The 17,406-nt window shown below is 41.7% G+C and overlaps 1 protein-coding gene across 2 annotated transcripts in view; it reads left to right on the top strand.

Moving 5' to 3' along the window:
- Positions 1-17,406, top strand: part of LOC118369087 (latent-transforming growth factor beta-binding protein 2-like) — a 184,750-nt gene that overhangs the window by 3,422 nt on the left and 163,922 nt on the right. For both annotated transcript variants that reach the window (XM_052496861.1, XM_052496862.1), the window contains exon 2: positions 7,692-7,765. In XM_052496861.1, coding sequence (XP_052352821.1) covers positions 7,692-7,765 — 74 coding nt within the window. The remainder of the gene's footprint in view (positions 1-7,691; positions 7,766-17,406) is intronic.

Here is a 17,406-nt window from a genome sequence, read left to right on the forward strand (position 1 = left end):
CTCTGGAGAGCCTTACGGTTGAGGGCGGAGCAGTTGCCGTACCAGGCGGTGATACAGCCCGCCAGGATGCTCTCGATTGTGCATCTGTAGAAGTTTGTGAGTGCTTTTGGTGACAAGCCGAATTTCTTCAGCCTCCTGAGGTTGAAGAGGCGCTGCTGCGCCTTCTTCACGATGCTGTCTGTGTGAGTGGACCAATTCAGTTGGTCTGTGATGTGTATGCCGAGGAACTTAAAACTTGCTACCCTCTCCACTACTGTTCCATCGATGTGGATAGGGGGGTGTTCCCTCTGCTGTTTCCTGAAGTCCACAATCATCTCCTTAGTTTTGTTGACGTTGAGTGTGAGGTTATTTTCCTGACACCACACTCCGAGGGCCCTCACCTCCTCCATGTAGGCCGTCTCGTCGTTGTTGGTAATCAAGCCTACCACTGTTGTGTCATCCGCAAACTTGATGATTGAGTTGGAGGCGTGCGTGGCCACACAGTCGTGGGTGAACAGGGAGTACAGGAGAGGACTCAGAACGCACCCTTGTGGGGCCCCAGTGTTGAGGATCAGAGGGGAGGAGATGTTGTTACCTACCCTCACCACCTGGGGGCGGCCTGTCAGGAAGTCCAGTACCCAGTTGCACAGGGCGGGGTCGAGACCCAGGGTCTTGAGCTTGATGACGAGCTTGGAGTGTACTATGGTGTTGAATGCCGAGCTGTAGTCGATGAACAGCATTCTCACATAGGTATTCCTCTTGTCCAGATGGGTTAGGGCAGTGTGCAGTGTGGTTGAGATTGCATCGTCTGTGGACCTATTTGGGCGATAAGCAAATTGGAGTGGGTCTAGGGTGTCAGGTAGGGTGGAGGTGATATGGTCCTTGACTAGTCTCTCAAAGCACTTCATGATGACGGAAGTGAGTGCTACGGGGCGGTAGTCGTTTAGCTCAGTTACCTTAGCTTTCTTGGGAACAGGAACAATGGTGGCCCTCTTGAAGCATGTGGGAACAGCAGACTGGTATAGGGATTGATTGAATATGTCCGTAAACACACTGGCCAGCTGGTCTGCGCATGCTCTGAGGGCGCGGCTGGGGATGCCGTCTGGGCCTGCAGCCTTTCGAGGGTTAACACGTTTAAATGTCTTACTCACCTCAGCTGCAGTGAAGGAGAGACCGCATGTTTTCGTTGCAGGCCGTGTCATTGGCACTGTATTGTCCTCAAAGCGGGCAAAAAAGTTATTTAGTCTGCCTGGGAGCAAGACATCCTGGTCCGTGACTGGGCTGGATTTCTTCCTGTAGTCCGTGATTGACTGTAGACCCTGCCACATGCCTCTTGTGTCTGAGCCGTTGAATTGAGATTCTACTTTGTCTCTGTACTGACGCTTAGCTTGTTTGATAGCCTTGCGGAGGGAATAGCTACACTGTTTGTATTCGGTCATGTTACCAGACACCTTGCCCTGATTAAAAGCAATGGTTCGCGCTTTCAGTTTCACGCAAATGCTGCCATCAATCCACGGTTTCTGGTTAGGGAATGTTTTAATCGTTGCTATGGGAACGACATCTTCAACACACGTTCTAATGAACTCGCACACCGAATCAGCGTATTCGTCAATGTTGTTATCTGACGCAATACGAAACATATTCCAGTCCACGTGCTGGAAGCAGTCTTGGAGTGTGGAGTCAGCTTGGTCGGACCAGCGTTGGACAGACCTCAGCGTGGGAGCCTCTAGTTTTAGTTTCTGTCTGTAGGCAGGGATCAGCAAAATGGAGTCGTGGTCAGCTTTTCCGAAAGGGGGGCGGGGCAGGGCCTTATATGCGTCGCGGAAGTTAGAGTAACAATGATCCAAGGTTTTTCCACCCCTGGTTGCGCAATCGATATGCTGATCAAATTTAGGGAGTCTTGTTTTCAGATTATCCTTGTTAAAATCCCCAGCTACAATGAATGCAGCCTCCAGATAAATGGTTTCCAGTTTGCAAAGAGTTAAATAAAGTTCGTTCAGAGCCATCGATGTGTCTGCTTGGGGGGGGATATATACTGCTGTGATTATAATCTAAGAGAATTCTCTTGGTAGATAATGCGGTCTACATTTGATTGTGAGGAATTCTAAATCAGGTGAACAGAAGGATTTGAGTTCCTGTATGTTTCTTTCATCACACCATGTCTCGTTAGTCATAAGGCATACGCCCCCGCCCCTCTTCTTACCAGAATGGTGTTTGTTTCTGTCGGCGCGATGCGTGGAGAAACCCGTTGGCTGCACCGCTTCAAGTAGCGTCTCTCCAGTGAGCCATGTTTCCGTGAAGCACAGAACGTTACAGTCTCTGATGTCCCTCTGGAATGCTACCCTTGCTCGGATTTCATAAACCTTGTTGTCTAGAGACTGGACATTGGCAAGAAGAATGCTAGGGAGTGGTGCACGGTGTGCCCGTCTCCGGAGTCTGACCAGAAGACCGCCTCGTTTCCCTCTTTTTCGGAGTCGTTTTTTTGGGTCGCTGCATGCGATCCATTCCGTTGTCCTGTTTGTAAGGCAGAACACAGGATCCGCGTCGCGAAAAACATATTCTTGGACGTACTGATGGTGAGTTGACGCTGATCTTATATTCAGTAGTTCTTCTCGACTGTATGTAATGAAACCTAAGATGACCTGGGGTACTAATGTAAGAAATAACACGTAAAAAAACAAAAAACTGCATAGTTTCCTAGGAACGCGAAGCGAGGCAGCCATCTCTGTCGGCGCCGGAAGTACAGCAAATCCCCATGAAAATCAGTCTGTTTATGAATGACATCTGTTTTTTGTATGGGCTGCGTCTCAATCCACCGCATCCGCCTATGTCACCTTCCGCATCTTTTTTTAAAATGTAATATTATTTTTTTAAACTAGGCAAGTAAGTTAAGAACAAATTCTTACTTACAATGACGGTCTACTGTGGAACAGTGGGTTCAGCCTTATTCTGCCCCTGAACGACAGATTGTTACCTTGTCAGCTCAGAGATTTGATCCAGCAACCTGTTGGTTACTGGCCAAACGCTCTAACCACTTGGCTACCTGCCGCCCCATCTGTGGGGAAAGTGTCAGAGCTACAGCACTGTTTGTCAGAAAATCAGTCTTTACACGAAATTCGTCTGTGGAAAGATGAGAATCTCACAAACAAAATGGTGTTTTCCGTTTTGTTCTGCGACCCCAAAAGTCATGGGACTCGTCTGAAGGTAACCCGGTATCGTTTTAAAAAATGAATGAAAGTCGTTTTGTGCCAACTAAAAAAAGGAGTTAAATATGTGTACATTTATTTCTATATACACTGCTCAAAAAAATCAAGGGAACACTAAAATAACACATCCTAGATCTGAATGAATGAAATATTCTTAATAAATACTTTTTTCTTTACATAGTTGAATGTGCTGACAACAAAATCACACAGAAATTATCAATGGAAATCAAATTTATCAACCGATGGAGGTCTGGATTTGGAGTCACACTCAAAATTAAAGTGGAAAACCACACTACAGTCTGATCCAACTTTGATGTAATGTCCTTAAAACAAGTCAAAATGAGGCTCAGTAGTGTGTGTGGCCTCCACGTGCCTGTATGACCTCCCTACAACGCCTGGGCATGCTCCTGATGAGGTGGCGAATGGTTTCCTGAGGGATCTCCTCCCAGACCTGGACTAAAGCATCCATCCGCCAACTCCTGGAAAGTCTGTGGTGCAACGTGGTGTTGGTGGATGGAGCGAGACATGATGTCCCAGATGTGCTCAATTGGATTCAGGTCTGGGGAACTGGCGGGCCAGTCCATAGCATCAATGCCTTCCTCTTGCAAGAACTGCTGACACACTCTAGCCACATGAGGTCGAGCATTGTCTTGCATTAGGAGGAACCCAGGGCCAACCGCACCAGTATATGGTCTCACAAGGGGTCTGAGGATCTCATCTCGGTACCTAATGGCAGTCAGGCTACCTCTGGTGAGCACATGGAGGGCTGTGCGGCCCCCCAAAGAAATGCCACCCCACACCATGACTGACCCACCGCCAAACCGGTCATGATGTTGCAGGCAGCAGAACCACTCCTTTATTGGGGCTGTCTTGCTAATTGCCTATAATTTCCACCTGTTGTCTATTCCATTTGCACAACAGCATGTGAAATTTATTGTCAATGAGTGTTGCTTCCAAAGTGGACATTTTGATTTCACTGAAGTGTGATTGACTTGGAGTTACATTGTGTTGTTTAAGTGTTCCCTTTATTTTTTTGAGCAGTATATATATATATATATATATATATATATATATATATATATATATATATATATATATATATATATATTTCCTAAGCTTTCTAATATCTCCTAGATATAGAAAAGAGACTTCAAAACCTTATTCCTTATTATACATTTTTTTGACTGTCTGTTTTTCCATTTATGAATGTGTTATTCATTGCTTTTCTATGGCCTATAGCAGTAAAGGCCAAACAATACAATATTTGATCAAATCATTTGTTAAACGTTTTTTTATATACCTACAGGAGTCCTACAATTCAAAATCAAATGGCTAAATGATCCATGGTATGACCATTTTAAAACAATTCAATATGTTAGCTTAGTAGAACCCTCCTCTCCAAAGGCTTAGACTTGTAGGGGTTAAAGGTCCAGTGCAGCTGTTTTTATCTCAATATCAAATCATTTCTGTGTAACAATTAAGTACCTTACTGTGATTGTTTCAATTAAAATGGTCAAAAATAAGCCAAATAGTTTATTAGCAAAAAGCATTTTCTCAAACAAGAATTTAGATGGGACTGTCTGGGAGTGGTCTGAGTGAGGGACCTAATTGGAGGAGCCTAATGGGAGGGATATGTAACCTGAAAACGAGTTGCTATTGGCAGATAGGTTTGAAACTTTGTCATTGGTCTATTAACTTATACTGCCCAGTGATGTTGCCAGGCAGGCCAAAACTCCATCCCACCATCTTTTCAAATCGCTCAAACACTAAAAGGGCATTATCATAATTTTCACAATTTCACAGTATTATTTAAACCTTATTGAGTGGAAAAGCCTGCCCCTTTAAGGGGCCGTAACAGTAAAGGTGCCATAAATCTTCAGAGGCATTAATTAACCTTGTGTAATTCACGATTTTTCACCTCTTTCTCTTTCATTAGCTTGAAATGAATGATCTGCTTGTCATTAGAGAGCGTGTGCTTGCATGACACATTTCCTCTCGGAATTCCCACTGTCTCCTTACTCACTCCCTGATTTCTGGTTAGCCCTCTGGGATAGGGAGTTCCACACGGCGTACCTGTCATGCCCTCTCGAGCTCAGTCTGTCAGGAAGACCCAGGACTGCTCCAACTTGCTCGGAAAATTGCTCAACCTGGCTGCATAAAATGGGTCATTACGAGTGCAAATATGACATCATTGATATTTATAGAGCTTTTATGAAAGGTTTTGTTATGTAGAACTTGAATACCTTTACCATGCTACTGTGCTCTTCATGATGCTAGCAGGAATGATCCCTATAGGCATCAACTTCCCCACAGACCTGCTGGTCTATTTTGTATGGTTCATATTCATAATTTCTGGGAGATATTATTGTTTTCTAAGTCACTGTTGTATCGTTAAAATATGGTGAATCAGCTGTTTGCAATTGTAAATGTAATTGATTAACGACCTACCAACTACTTTGCTCTAGTCTGATTGGTCAGATGTTTGTTAGTTGTCAGAAGAGTTCAGGAGTTGATGCATGGTTGTGAATATGCTCAGTTTGCCTTAGCATTTCACAGCTAAGGCAAAGCGACGCAACAACCAATGGTTGCGTGGCACGTCATCGACTGTGTCATCGACTGACAAATTGCTATAGCAGATGTGGTTAACTGATTCTTAAAATACCTATCCAGGCATTGTACGGTCTGTCAGGCATCAGCAATGTCTAACAATAGGAACACGCCCTAAATCTGCAAAAGAGTCATTGGTCTCCATCCAGTGTTTTTCTACATAGAGAGTAATCTATCCATCTAAAGAACTCTCAAACCACAAAAAAAACCCCGGATGTAACCGTTAGTCTTAACCGTTTTGCAACAGAAGCAAGAGTTTCTATTAGACAAATTCTGGTAGGTCCCTCCCCATTTCATTCCGTTTACTTCCGTTTGGATCTGGTTCCTAGTGAATACACCCCAGTTGACTGACCAGGTGGTGGTGACAGGAGGCAGACAGTACTACTGTCACCCTGTGTTTACCCTTTAACAGTTTACTAGTCATCTCCTGACCCAGAACAGATATCGTACTGTATCTGCACAAGCCATACATACATTCACTCAACTCATTGCCATTAATATCTTGTGGAAAGAAGATGGGAAGTCAATTTATGCCAAAACTCTTGTTTGTGGTTTGAATTTGCCCTGGAGTTGCTCTTGTGGTGTGGTGCCTTTTCATGCATCTCGCTGTTAAAATTGGCCAGCGCTGTTCTTGCAGAGTAAAATATGTAAAGAATCTAGTTATTATAGTTTGAAACTTGTCATCTTTCATTTTCCTGGAGATTTATGTGAGCAAAGGGTGCTTTTCATGTGTTTCTCCTGTTCCCTCCCAGGCTCAGATAACCACTAGCCTATTTGTTTTCCCTCTGGACTCCATGCAGCACAGAGAGAGAGGGGTGTGTGGCTCTACACTCACAGATAGAGTTTCATGCTTTGCCTGCAAATGTTATTGAATAAAATGCAATTATTTCTGAATCTCTAAGGTGCTCCTTCAATAGGCCAACCACATTAAGGGATATGAGACTATAATGGGGTCAGAATTAAATCTCAGATAGAAATGTTAAGGTTTGAGACCATGAACACTCAAAACATTATTCCCCTTATGAATTGTGGGGTACTGTACTTTGTACATGCCAGTCCATTTATTACGTACGAATCAAATCAAATGTATTTATAAAGCCTTTTTTACATCAGCAGATGTCACAAAGTGCTTATACAGAAACCCAACCTAAAACCCCAAACAGCAAGTAATGCAGATGTAGAAGCACTGTGGCTAGGAAAAACTCCCTAGAAAGGCAGGAACCTAGAGAGGAACCAGACTCTGAGGGGTGTCCAGTCCTCTTCTGGCTGTGCCGGGTGAAGATTATGAGAGTACATGACCATTAAGGCCATATCGTTCTTCAACATATTGAAACGTTCATAAATGACCAACAGGGTCAGATAATATTCACAGGGGTTGTTGAGGGTGCAAAAGGTCAGCACCTCAGGAGTACATTTCAGTTGGCTTTTCATAGCTGAGCATTCAGAGGTCGAGACCGCAGGTGAGAGAGAGAGAGAGAGAGAGAGAGAGAGAGAGAGAGAGAGAGAGAGAGAGAGAGAGAGAGAGAGAGAGAGAGAGAGAGAGAGAGAGATTCAGTTAGTTAGTTAGTTAGTTGAAAACAGCAGGACAAGGTAGCACGTCCGTCTGGTAAACAGGTCAGGGTTCCATAGCCGCAGGCAGAACAGTTGAAATTGGAGCAGCAACACAACAGGGTGGGCTGGAGACAGCCAGGAGTCATCAGGCCAGATGGTCCTAGGGTTCAGGTCCTCCGAGAGAGAGTGATGGGAGAATTAGAGCGAGCATACTTAGGCCACCAAATAAGACAGAAGAATTTCACCAGATAGGACAGACCCTAGCCCCCTGGCACATATACTATTGCAGCATAGATACTGGAGGCTGAGTGTTACATATCCCATTTCTCTCCCTCTCTTTCTCTGCAGGCCTAATGTATGTGGAGGTCACCAGTGCTGCTCTGGATGGGCTGTGGCTTCTGGCACCAACCGCTGCATAAAGCGTAAGTATTCATCTTTGACCATATGCCTTAGGTAAACAATGATCAATGATAATCTCTATCCTTTGGCTTGACTGTCTCTTAACCGTCCTTCTCAATAGTTTAAGCATATTGTCTTACCCAATAGCAGGGGTCGGCAACTTTGGCCCCCCAAAGTTTGAAAACTTAAGAAAATGACTGTAACATTTAGGAAATCTGTTCCCAAATATTCCCACAAATAAAAAACAATAGATATGATCGTGTCTCAATGAAATTATGAAATGATTGCTTTCAAAATTTAAACAATCTCTTTTTGGGCTTAGGTGTGAGTTAATTTGACCATTCGCTCCTACAAAAACCGTCCCGCGGTTGAGTCTTGTTGCCTAACCCTGCCCTATAGGAAGTGTTCCGGTGTGTCATTATTACCTCCATGGTCATGTTATTAATGTAGATTAGCATGCTCTTTCATGTAAAATCCTAACATGGAAATGACCAGTGCTTAGCACTTGGCTCGCTCTGTTTGACACAAGCCCTTAATAATGGGTGTAACTGTACTTTTCTTTATTTGACCACAGCAATATTGGATATCTTAACTACCATATAATTAAAAACTCAATGGCAGATACTGGGGGTGAGTGAATAATTGGGCACTTTTTAAAGCACAATTTTTGCAGAATCTTAACAGCTTACAAGTGTTACCATTGTAACATTCTTGACATTTGGAAAGTTTTTTTTGCCTTTTTACTGTTCTGTGGGTTGTGAAGTGTTCTATATGTTTTCTAGTGGGGGGCAGGCGCCTTAAACAATCTCTCCTTTTAAGAGAGAATTGTGACCTAGTAACCACCCAGCTAGCACATTTTGTTCCTTCAAAGTTTTGGGAACATACGTTTTTGGTTTCCCATTGTTTCTGGGAACGAAGCCATACGTTTCCTGACCGGTTAAACTGAAAGCTTTTTAAACGTGCTGAGAACAGAAGTGAAAATTATGCCTGTCTGGGAATGTTTATTTATCGGTTGAAGGGAGGTTCTGATAATGTTTTACTTTGAAAGTTTTCCTGGGAGGTTTTATTAATGCACTGAGAATGGAAATTACAAGGTATTTTGAGGTTTTTGATAACTTCCTTAAAACTTTCATTGAACGTTTCAATAAGACTTTTAATAACACTACTAGCTTATTTTGTTTGCATAAAAAAACACTCCAAGCACAGATAGGACACATGGTAATTCATTCCCTCAGGAATTAATCACGTGAACACATGTACTTTTTGTGACACGGCGTCAGTGTGATTCGTATCTATAATCTTCTGTTGTCTAGCTATGGAATTAGTCCACTGCGCCACCAGGATGGTGCTAGCATGCCATGCTTTTATACACATACTAAGCTGTTCTTTTAAATGTATTCAAACAGACCTCATTTCAAGCGCTCAAAAACTAGAGTCGATTTCCGTGGTACCGTGGAAATGTAATTTGCATAATTACCTCTGGCTTAAATCTGTCAGCTTCTTTTTTCAATAGATACATCTCAATATCTCCGCCGATATCTCCGCCGATATCGCATTTCGTGTCTGCGGTGAAAGGGGACAGAGCTAGAGCAGTGTTTGTCCCGAAAATCGGTCTTCTCACAAAATCGTCTGTAGCATCCGAACAGTTTAGCTTACAAACTATTATGACCCTCTATAAAAACATGAGACTCTCACGAACACGATGGTGTTCTCTGTTTTGCTCTACGAGCGTCTTGGGACTCGTCAGAAGACGGCACAGCCAATTTGCCAACTTCTGTCTGTAGCGTCCGAACAGTTTGGGCTACACACTAAATGACCCCTCTCTGCAAAGGTGAGACTCTCACAAACACATACATGTCAGTTGTTTTGCTCTAGGATGCCCACAGGCCTCACAAGACTCGTCTGAAGGTCCCCTGGTCCCAGTTTTTTAAAATGATGTATGTATTTATGTATGTATGTATGTATGTATGTATGTATGTATGTATGTATGTATGTATGTATGTATGTATGTATGTATGTATGTATGTATGTATGTATGTATGTATGTATGTATGTATGGAGACTGTAAAAAATAAGGCATTAAATACATATATTTTTTACATATATTTATAAACTGAGCAAGAAAAGAAACGTCCTGCGTTGCATCGGTTATATGCAACGCAGGACACACTAGATAAACTCGTAATATCATCAACAATGTGTAGTTAACTAAGATAAGTTTAATGCTAGCTAGCAACTTCCCTTGGCTTCTTGCTGCCCTCGTGTAACCGGTAGTCAGCCTGCCACATAGGCTCCTTGTGGAGTGCAATGTAAGGCAGGTTGTTCGAGCGTTGGACTAGTAACTGGAAGGTTGCAAAAACGAATCCCCGAGCTGACAAGGTAAAAATCTGTCGTTCTGCCCCTGAACAAGGCAGTTAACCCATTGTTCCTAGGCCGTCATTGAAAATAAGAATGTGTTCTTAATAACTGACTTTCCGAGTTAAATAAAGGTGTAAAAAATAAATTAATAATAATAATCGGCAAATCGGTGTCCAAAAATACCGATTGTTATTGAAAACTTGAAATCGGCCCTAATTAATCGTCCATTCCAATTAACCGGTCAACCTCTAATTTTGACCCCCCACCCCTCTTGTTCAGGGACACATTATTCTATTTCTGTTAGTCACATGTCTGTGGAACTTGTTCAGTCTATGTCTCAGTTGTTGAATCTCATGTTCATACAAATATTTACACATGCTAAGTTTGCTGAAAATAAATGCAGTTGACAGTGAGAGGACATTTCTTTTTTTGCTGAGTTTATAAATTGAACTTTTTTTCTCTTTCAGATATAGGGCAGACACCTCAGAACAAACTTCCTTTAGATTTTTTGAGGGGGCTATCTGTTGTTCCATGTAGTGAATCTGTTATTCAATGTGTTTGTATGGGCTAATAGCAGTAAGGACAAATGAAAATGGTCATACTTTTTATGTATATATTTTTTTATACTTCAAGTGGTATTAAAATAAAAAATCAAATAGCTAAATGATCCTTGGTATGACCTTCTTAAAAAAACGCAGTCATAGCTTAGTAGAACCCCCCTCCCCTGGTTTAGACAGGGCTTAGACTGTAAAGGGTTAAGATCAGGTGTGGCCAATTAGTGGGCGCGGCCAACACACCTAGGGCGCGTTCAGCAGGATTGAACGTTTTGGAACATTCAGATAGAAATAGTGTATGCACATCAAAAATACCTCTCTGATATGTAGAATAAGGAATCCGGCTCTATTCATGGCATTTCTATCTGCAACGTTCAGGAATGTTTGGCAACTGAACATGACCCTGAACACACTTACAAGATAGAGGAAAGAGAGAGTTTTGTTGATGCTGAGAACAAAATATATGTTTTTAATAACATTCTTAGAACATTCTCTGAACGTTACTAAAATTTTCTTGTGCTTTTTATGGAAAGTTTTCTTAATATTCTGAGATCATAATGTATATTTTTAAGTAAATTCTTAAAATGTTCTCTGAATGTTACTAAACTTTTTTGTGGTTTTTATGGAAAGTTTTTATAACGTTCTCAGAATAATTTGAGACCATTACTTTAAATAAAACTGTAGGAAACGTTATACTGAAGTACTGAAATTCACACAGAAGAACTTTACTTCTTAACGTTCTTGGAACAATTTGAGAACATGACTTTAAGTGTTAGCTCGGCAGCTCCTGGTTACAAATATTATCAAAGCTTTTCTATAGCCTATCAAAACATTTTGACAACGTTTCTCCTTTTATTTTTGTCTGTCATCATGTTGCTGACTGAAATAACAGGTTACAGGAGAAGCTGTTCTAGAAAGAGTTATCTTTACGTTTTACAAGCACAGAATGTGAAACCCACACTCACAACCTGCATTTCGGGGCGAGAACAGTTCCCACAGCAACTAGACAGCAGCACACAAACACACACTCACAGTGTCACACGATACAAAAGCTGTAGTTGTTTGCCCATCAGTAAATAAAGTCACCTCCTCATTCGCCAGCCTCCTAATTACTACCGCTGGTCCCAGCTAAAGGCACACTTACAGAGGTGTAAATGACTTAGGATGAAGCAGGAGTTACTCAGATCAGATGGGTAAACATTTTTCACCTGCCAGAAAGTAACATGTCCCTTCTTAACCAGTCATGTTAAACACAGTAGACCATCTAAGAAGGCAAGGTCTCCATCCCACCACCATCTGGTTTCTGTTAGGAGTTTGGCCCTCACCCAGGTGTGGCTGGAGGGTAGGGAACCATCAGCTGTGTAGTGAACTCCACATCACGACCCCAGGCCGGGCCCTGGCCTGGAGCCAAAACAAGCCCCCCAGCCAGCGTGCCCTGGGAGCTCCCTTATGGAGACCTCCACCGTGGTGGTGGAAACCCCCCCACTAACTCAGACTATCACATTCTCTGTGTGTGTTACTGCAGACCCTAACAGGGTATAACTAGTGGGGGGCGGCCACATGAGAAAACATGTTCACAGTGGGGGAAAGAAAAGGAACAAACCTGTCAACTGGGCAATATGTAAAAACATATCCTCACTGAGCCACGTCTTGGAAATTATATATGACGGGATTGAAGTAACGTCTAATATTAAAACTGTCGGTCGTAAGCTTCAACCGGGAGAGTGGATTTGGTGTCTTGAGTTATGGTTTCTCAACAACACGTCCTTGTTGAATCAGGTTGATGTCACAGCAAATATATGGCAGGAATTGGTTTGACAGTTGTCCAGTGAGAATGCCTACAAGGATTTGTAAATGCTATGTTTATAGAAATGTCTGGGTCTTTGTGTGTCTGGTCTGGTATGGAATCAAGATATGGTTTTAAGAGGTTTTCAGAGTTCTTGCCCAGTTAGTACATTTGGTTCCTTGGAAGTTGTGGGAAAGTATATTTTTGGTTTCCCATTGGTTCTGGGAACGAAGCCATAAGTGAAACTTTTTCAAATGTTCTGAGAACGGAAGTGCAAATTTTGCCTGTATTGGGAACATTCATTTTTATTTTGCAGGAAGGTTTTGAGAACGTTTTACTCTGGTTTCTTGAAAGTTGTCCTGGGAGGATTTATTAACGCTCTGAGAACGGATATTATAGGCTATTTGGAGGTTTTATAATAACTTACTTAAAACTTTCACTAAATGTTACAATAAGACTTTTAATAACACTCCAATCTCATTTTGGGTAAACTTTTATGAACTCCAAGCACAGATAGGACACGTAAATTAATTTCCTTTGGCATTAATCATGCAAACACATTTCTTTTTTATTGTGACATGACATCTGTGAGATTTAAACACATAATCTTCTTTTCTCTACACATGGAATTGGATGGAGCTAGCATGCAATGTTTTTTACGCATACAAAGCTGTTGATTTTAGTCTATTCAAACAGACCCAATTTCAAAGGAAACAAGCACTCATTAAGATCACGTATGGCCAATTAATGGGCGTGGCCAACACACCTGAAAACAATTAACTTTCTCTATCCTTTATCTTGTTTTGTTGATGCTGAGAATGCAGTGCACTCGGAAAGTATTCAGACCCCTTGACTTTTTCCAAATTTTGTTACGTTACAGTCTTATTCTAAAATGGATTAAATAGTTTTTCCCCCTCATCAATCTGCACACAATACTCCATAATGACAAAGCAAAAATAGGTTTTTAGACATTTTTGCTAAGTAAAAAAGAAATGAAATATCACATATACATAGGTATTCAGACCCTTTAATCAGTACTTTGGCACCGATTACAGCCTCAAATCTTCTTGGGTATGACACTACAAGCTTGTATCACATATATTTGGGGAGTTTCCCCCAATCTTCTCTGCAGATCCTCTCAAGTGCAGTCAGGAGCATCACTGCACAGCTTTTTCAGGTCTCTCCAGAGATGTTAGATTGGGTTCAAGCCCGGGCTCTGGCTAGGCCACTCTAGGACATTCAGAGGCTTGTCCTGAAGCCACTCCTGCGAAGCCACTCCTGTGTTGTCTTGGCTGTGTGCTTAGGGTTGTTATCCTGTTGGAAGGTGAACCAGCACTCTGGTGCAGGATTTCATCAAGGATTTTTATTTTTTTATTTTACCTTTATTTAACTAGGCAAGTCAGTTAAGAACTAAACTCTTATTTTCAATGACGGCCTAGGAACAGTGTAACTGCCTGTTCAGGGGCAGAACGACAGATTTGTACCTTGTCAGCTCGGGGGTTTGAACTTGCAACCGTCTGGTTACTAGTCCAACGCTCTAACCACTAGGCTACCCTGCCGCCCCAGGATCACTCTGTACTTTGTTCCATTCATCTTTCCCTTGATCCTGACTGATCCCAGTGCCTGCCGCTGAAAACATCCCCACAGCATGATGCTGCCACCACCATGCTTCATAGTAGGGATGGCGTCTTCCAGACGTGACGCTTGGCATTCAGGGCAAAGGGTTCAATCTTGGTTTCATCAGACCAGAGAATCTTGTGCGGGCTGTCATGTACCTTTTACTGAGGAGTGACTTCCATCTGGCCACTCTAACATAAATGCCTGATTGGTGGAGTGCTGCAGAGTTGGTTGTCCTTCTGGAAGGTTCTCCCATCTCCACAGAGGAACTCTGGAGCTCTATCAGAGTGACCATCGGGTTTCTGGTCACCTCCCTGACCAAGGCCCTTCTCCCCAGATTGATCAGTTTGGCTGAGTGTCCAGCTCTAGGAATAGTCTTGGTGGTTCCAAACTTCTTCCATTTCAGATTGATGGAGGCTACCGAGTTCTTGGGGACCTTCAATGCTGCAGAAATTGTTTCGTACCCTTCCCCAGATCTGTGCCTTGACACAATCCTGTCTCTGAGCTCTAGGGACAATTCCTTCAACCTCATGGCTTGGTTTTTTCTCTGAAATAAACTGTCAACTGTGGGACCTTATATAGACAGGTGTGTGCCTTTCCAAATCATGTCCAATCAATTGAATTTATTTTAAATAACATTCTTAGGTTCTCTGAGCATTACTAAAGTTTTATTGTGGTTTTTATGGAAAGTTTTCTTCACGTTCTGAGAACGAAATTTATGTTTTTAAATAACAGTCTTAGAACGTTTTCTGAATATTACTAAAGTTTTCTTGTGATTTTTTTATTGAAAGTTTTCTTAACGTTCCCAGAACAATTTGAGAACATGACGTTAAATACAACCATGAAGAAACCAGTAGGAAACATTATGCTGAAGTGCTGAAATTCCCACAGAAGAACATTGTTTCTTAACATTCTCTGAAATATTTGAAAACATTCCCAATGTCAAACCTGTTGGAGAACATTCCTAGAACATGACCAAAATTGAAATGAAATGTAACCATGTTTGAGCTTTTAGGAAATGTTCTGATAAATTATTGAAAACTAAGAAAATGAAGTTTGTTTTACTAAGTTCCTTAAAGGAGGATGTTTCAAAGTTTCTTAAATGTGCTGAGAATGTTCCATGGCCAAATAACTATCCTGCACCATTCACATAAAGTTGTGGGAAGGTTGTATACAAAATAACCATAGGACAACTATGGTCTCACCAAGCTCTGAGAAACATTTGGTTCCCAGAACGTTATGTGCTATCTGGGTGTCCTGTTGTGGGTTTGGCCCAAGGTTTGCTCTTGGCTCAGATTCTGCCTTGTTGTTGTAGAAGATGGATGGTAAACACAGTTGTTTTTTCTGTTTTGTGTTGTTTAGTAAGTAACATCCGTCTAAAAGAGTTTGCTGTTATGTAATAGAATACTGAGCAATAATTTGTAATTATTTTTGCTTGAAAGTCACCTTAGTAAATGTTCTTTGAAGTATCATCATTAAAAAGAATACATTGTTGAGAAAATGTCTTATGTTATTGTTATGTATATAAATTCTGATCAGGCTTTTAAGTCTGTGTTTGTCAGTGTTGTCTGATCTAACCACTGGTTTTATTGATGGTTGTCATAAGACACATAGTTCTGTGGTTATTTCTGCTTCGGTTGGCCAAAGCCATAAAGTGATGCCAGGTGTAACTGTGGCCAATGGCTATAGAAGATTCCCAGTTTACCTTCATATTTATTTACAAGCAGCATTTAGCATAACTATGCCCCACGGATCCAAAAGGGTGCATCTGGTTTGGGGGTCATCTCTTTAGTAAATTTGCCAGATTCACATCTGTTGACCAAAAAACCCTCAGTCCCAGAGATCAAGAGCAACGGAAGGCCAGATGTACCACAGACAGACAGACAGACAGACAGACAGACAGACAGACAGACAGACAGACAGACAGACAGACAGACAGACAGACAGACTGACTGACTGACTGACTGACTGACTGACTGACTGACTGACTGACTGCACAACATGCTGCTGTCAAGACACACACACACACACACACACTTCTAAATGCACTTTTCATCTTCCAATGTGTTTTACTGTAAAGCCCCCCCAAACTGCTCCACACATTTATTCCATGATAAAAAAAGACCTGCGGATTCCTCCTTTTGCCAGAACCAGGTTTAGGAATTATAATTAAATGATCTTATACATGTACAGTGTCTTCAAAAGTATTCATACCCCTTTACTTATTCCACATGTTGTTGTGTTACAGCCTGAATTCAACATTGATTAAATATATTTTTCTCACAATATCCCATAATGTCAAAGTGAAAACATGTTTTGAAAATGAAATACAGAAATCTAATTTGCATACAGTACCAGTCAAATGTTTGGACACACCTACTCATGTCAGGTTGTAAAATAATAGTGAAGACATCAAAACTATGAAATAACACATATGGAATCATGCAGTAACCAAAAAAGTGTTAAACAAATCAAAATAGATTTTATATTTGAGATTCTTCAAAGTAGCCACCCTTTGCCTTGATGACAGCTTTGTACACTTTTGGCATTCTCTCAACCAGTTTCAGTAACCTGGAATGCATTTCAAATTACGTGTGTGCCTTGTTAATTTGTGTAATTTGTTCCTTCTTAATGCGCTTGTGCCAATCAGTTGTGTTGTGACAAGTTAGGGGTGGTATACAGAAGATATCCCTATTTGGTAAAAGACCAAGTCCATATTATGACAAGAACAGCTCAAATAAGCAAAGAGAAATGACAGTCCATCATTTGAAGAACAAGTGCAGTCGCAAAAACCATCAAGCGCTATGATGAAACTGGCTCTCACGAGGACCTCTGCTGCAGAGGATAAGTTCATTAGAGTTAACTGCACCTCAGATTGCAGCACAAATAAATGTTTCACAGAGTGCAAGTAACAGACACATCTCAACATCAACTGTTCAGAGGAGACTGTATGAATCAGGCCTTCATGATCGAATTAGTGCAAAGAAACCTCTACTGAAGGACACAAATAATAAGAAGAGACTTGCTTGGGACAAGAAACACGAGCAATGGACATTAGACCAGTGTGGAAATCTGTCCTTTGGTCTGATGAGTCCAGATTTGAGATTTTGGGTTCCAACCACCATGTCTTATTGAGATGCGAAGCAGGTGAATGGATCATCTCCGCATGTGTGGTTCTCACTGTGAAGCATGGAGGAAGAGGTGTGATGGTGTCACTTAACCAGCATGGTTACCACAGCATTCTGCAGCAATACGCCATCCCATATGGTTTGCGATTAGTGGAACTATAATTTGTTTTTCAACAGGAAAATGACCCCAAACACACCTCCAGGCTGTGTAAGGGCTATTT

This window comes from Oncorhynchus keta, chromosome 35 (assembly GCF_023373465.1).
Source record: "Oncorhynchus keta strain PuntledgeMale-10-30-2019 chromosome 35, Oket_V2, whole genome shotgun sequence".
In the NCBI taxonomy this organism is placed as follows: domain Eukaryota; kingdom Metazoa; phylum Chordata; class Actinopteri; order Salmoniformes; family Salmonidae; genus Oncorhynchus; species Oncorhynchus keta.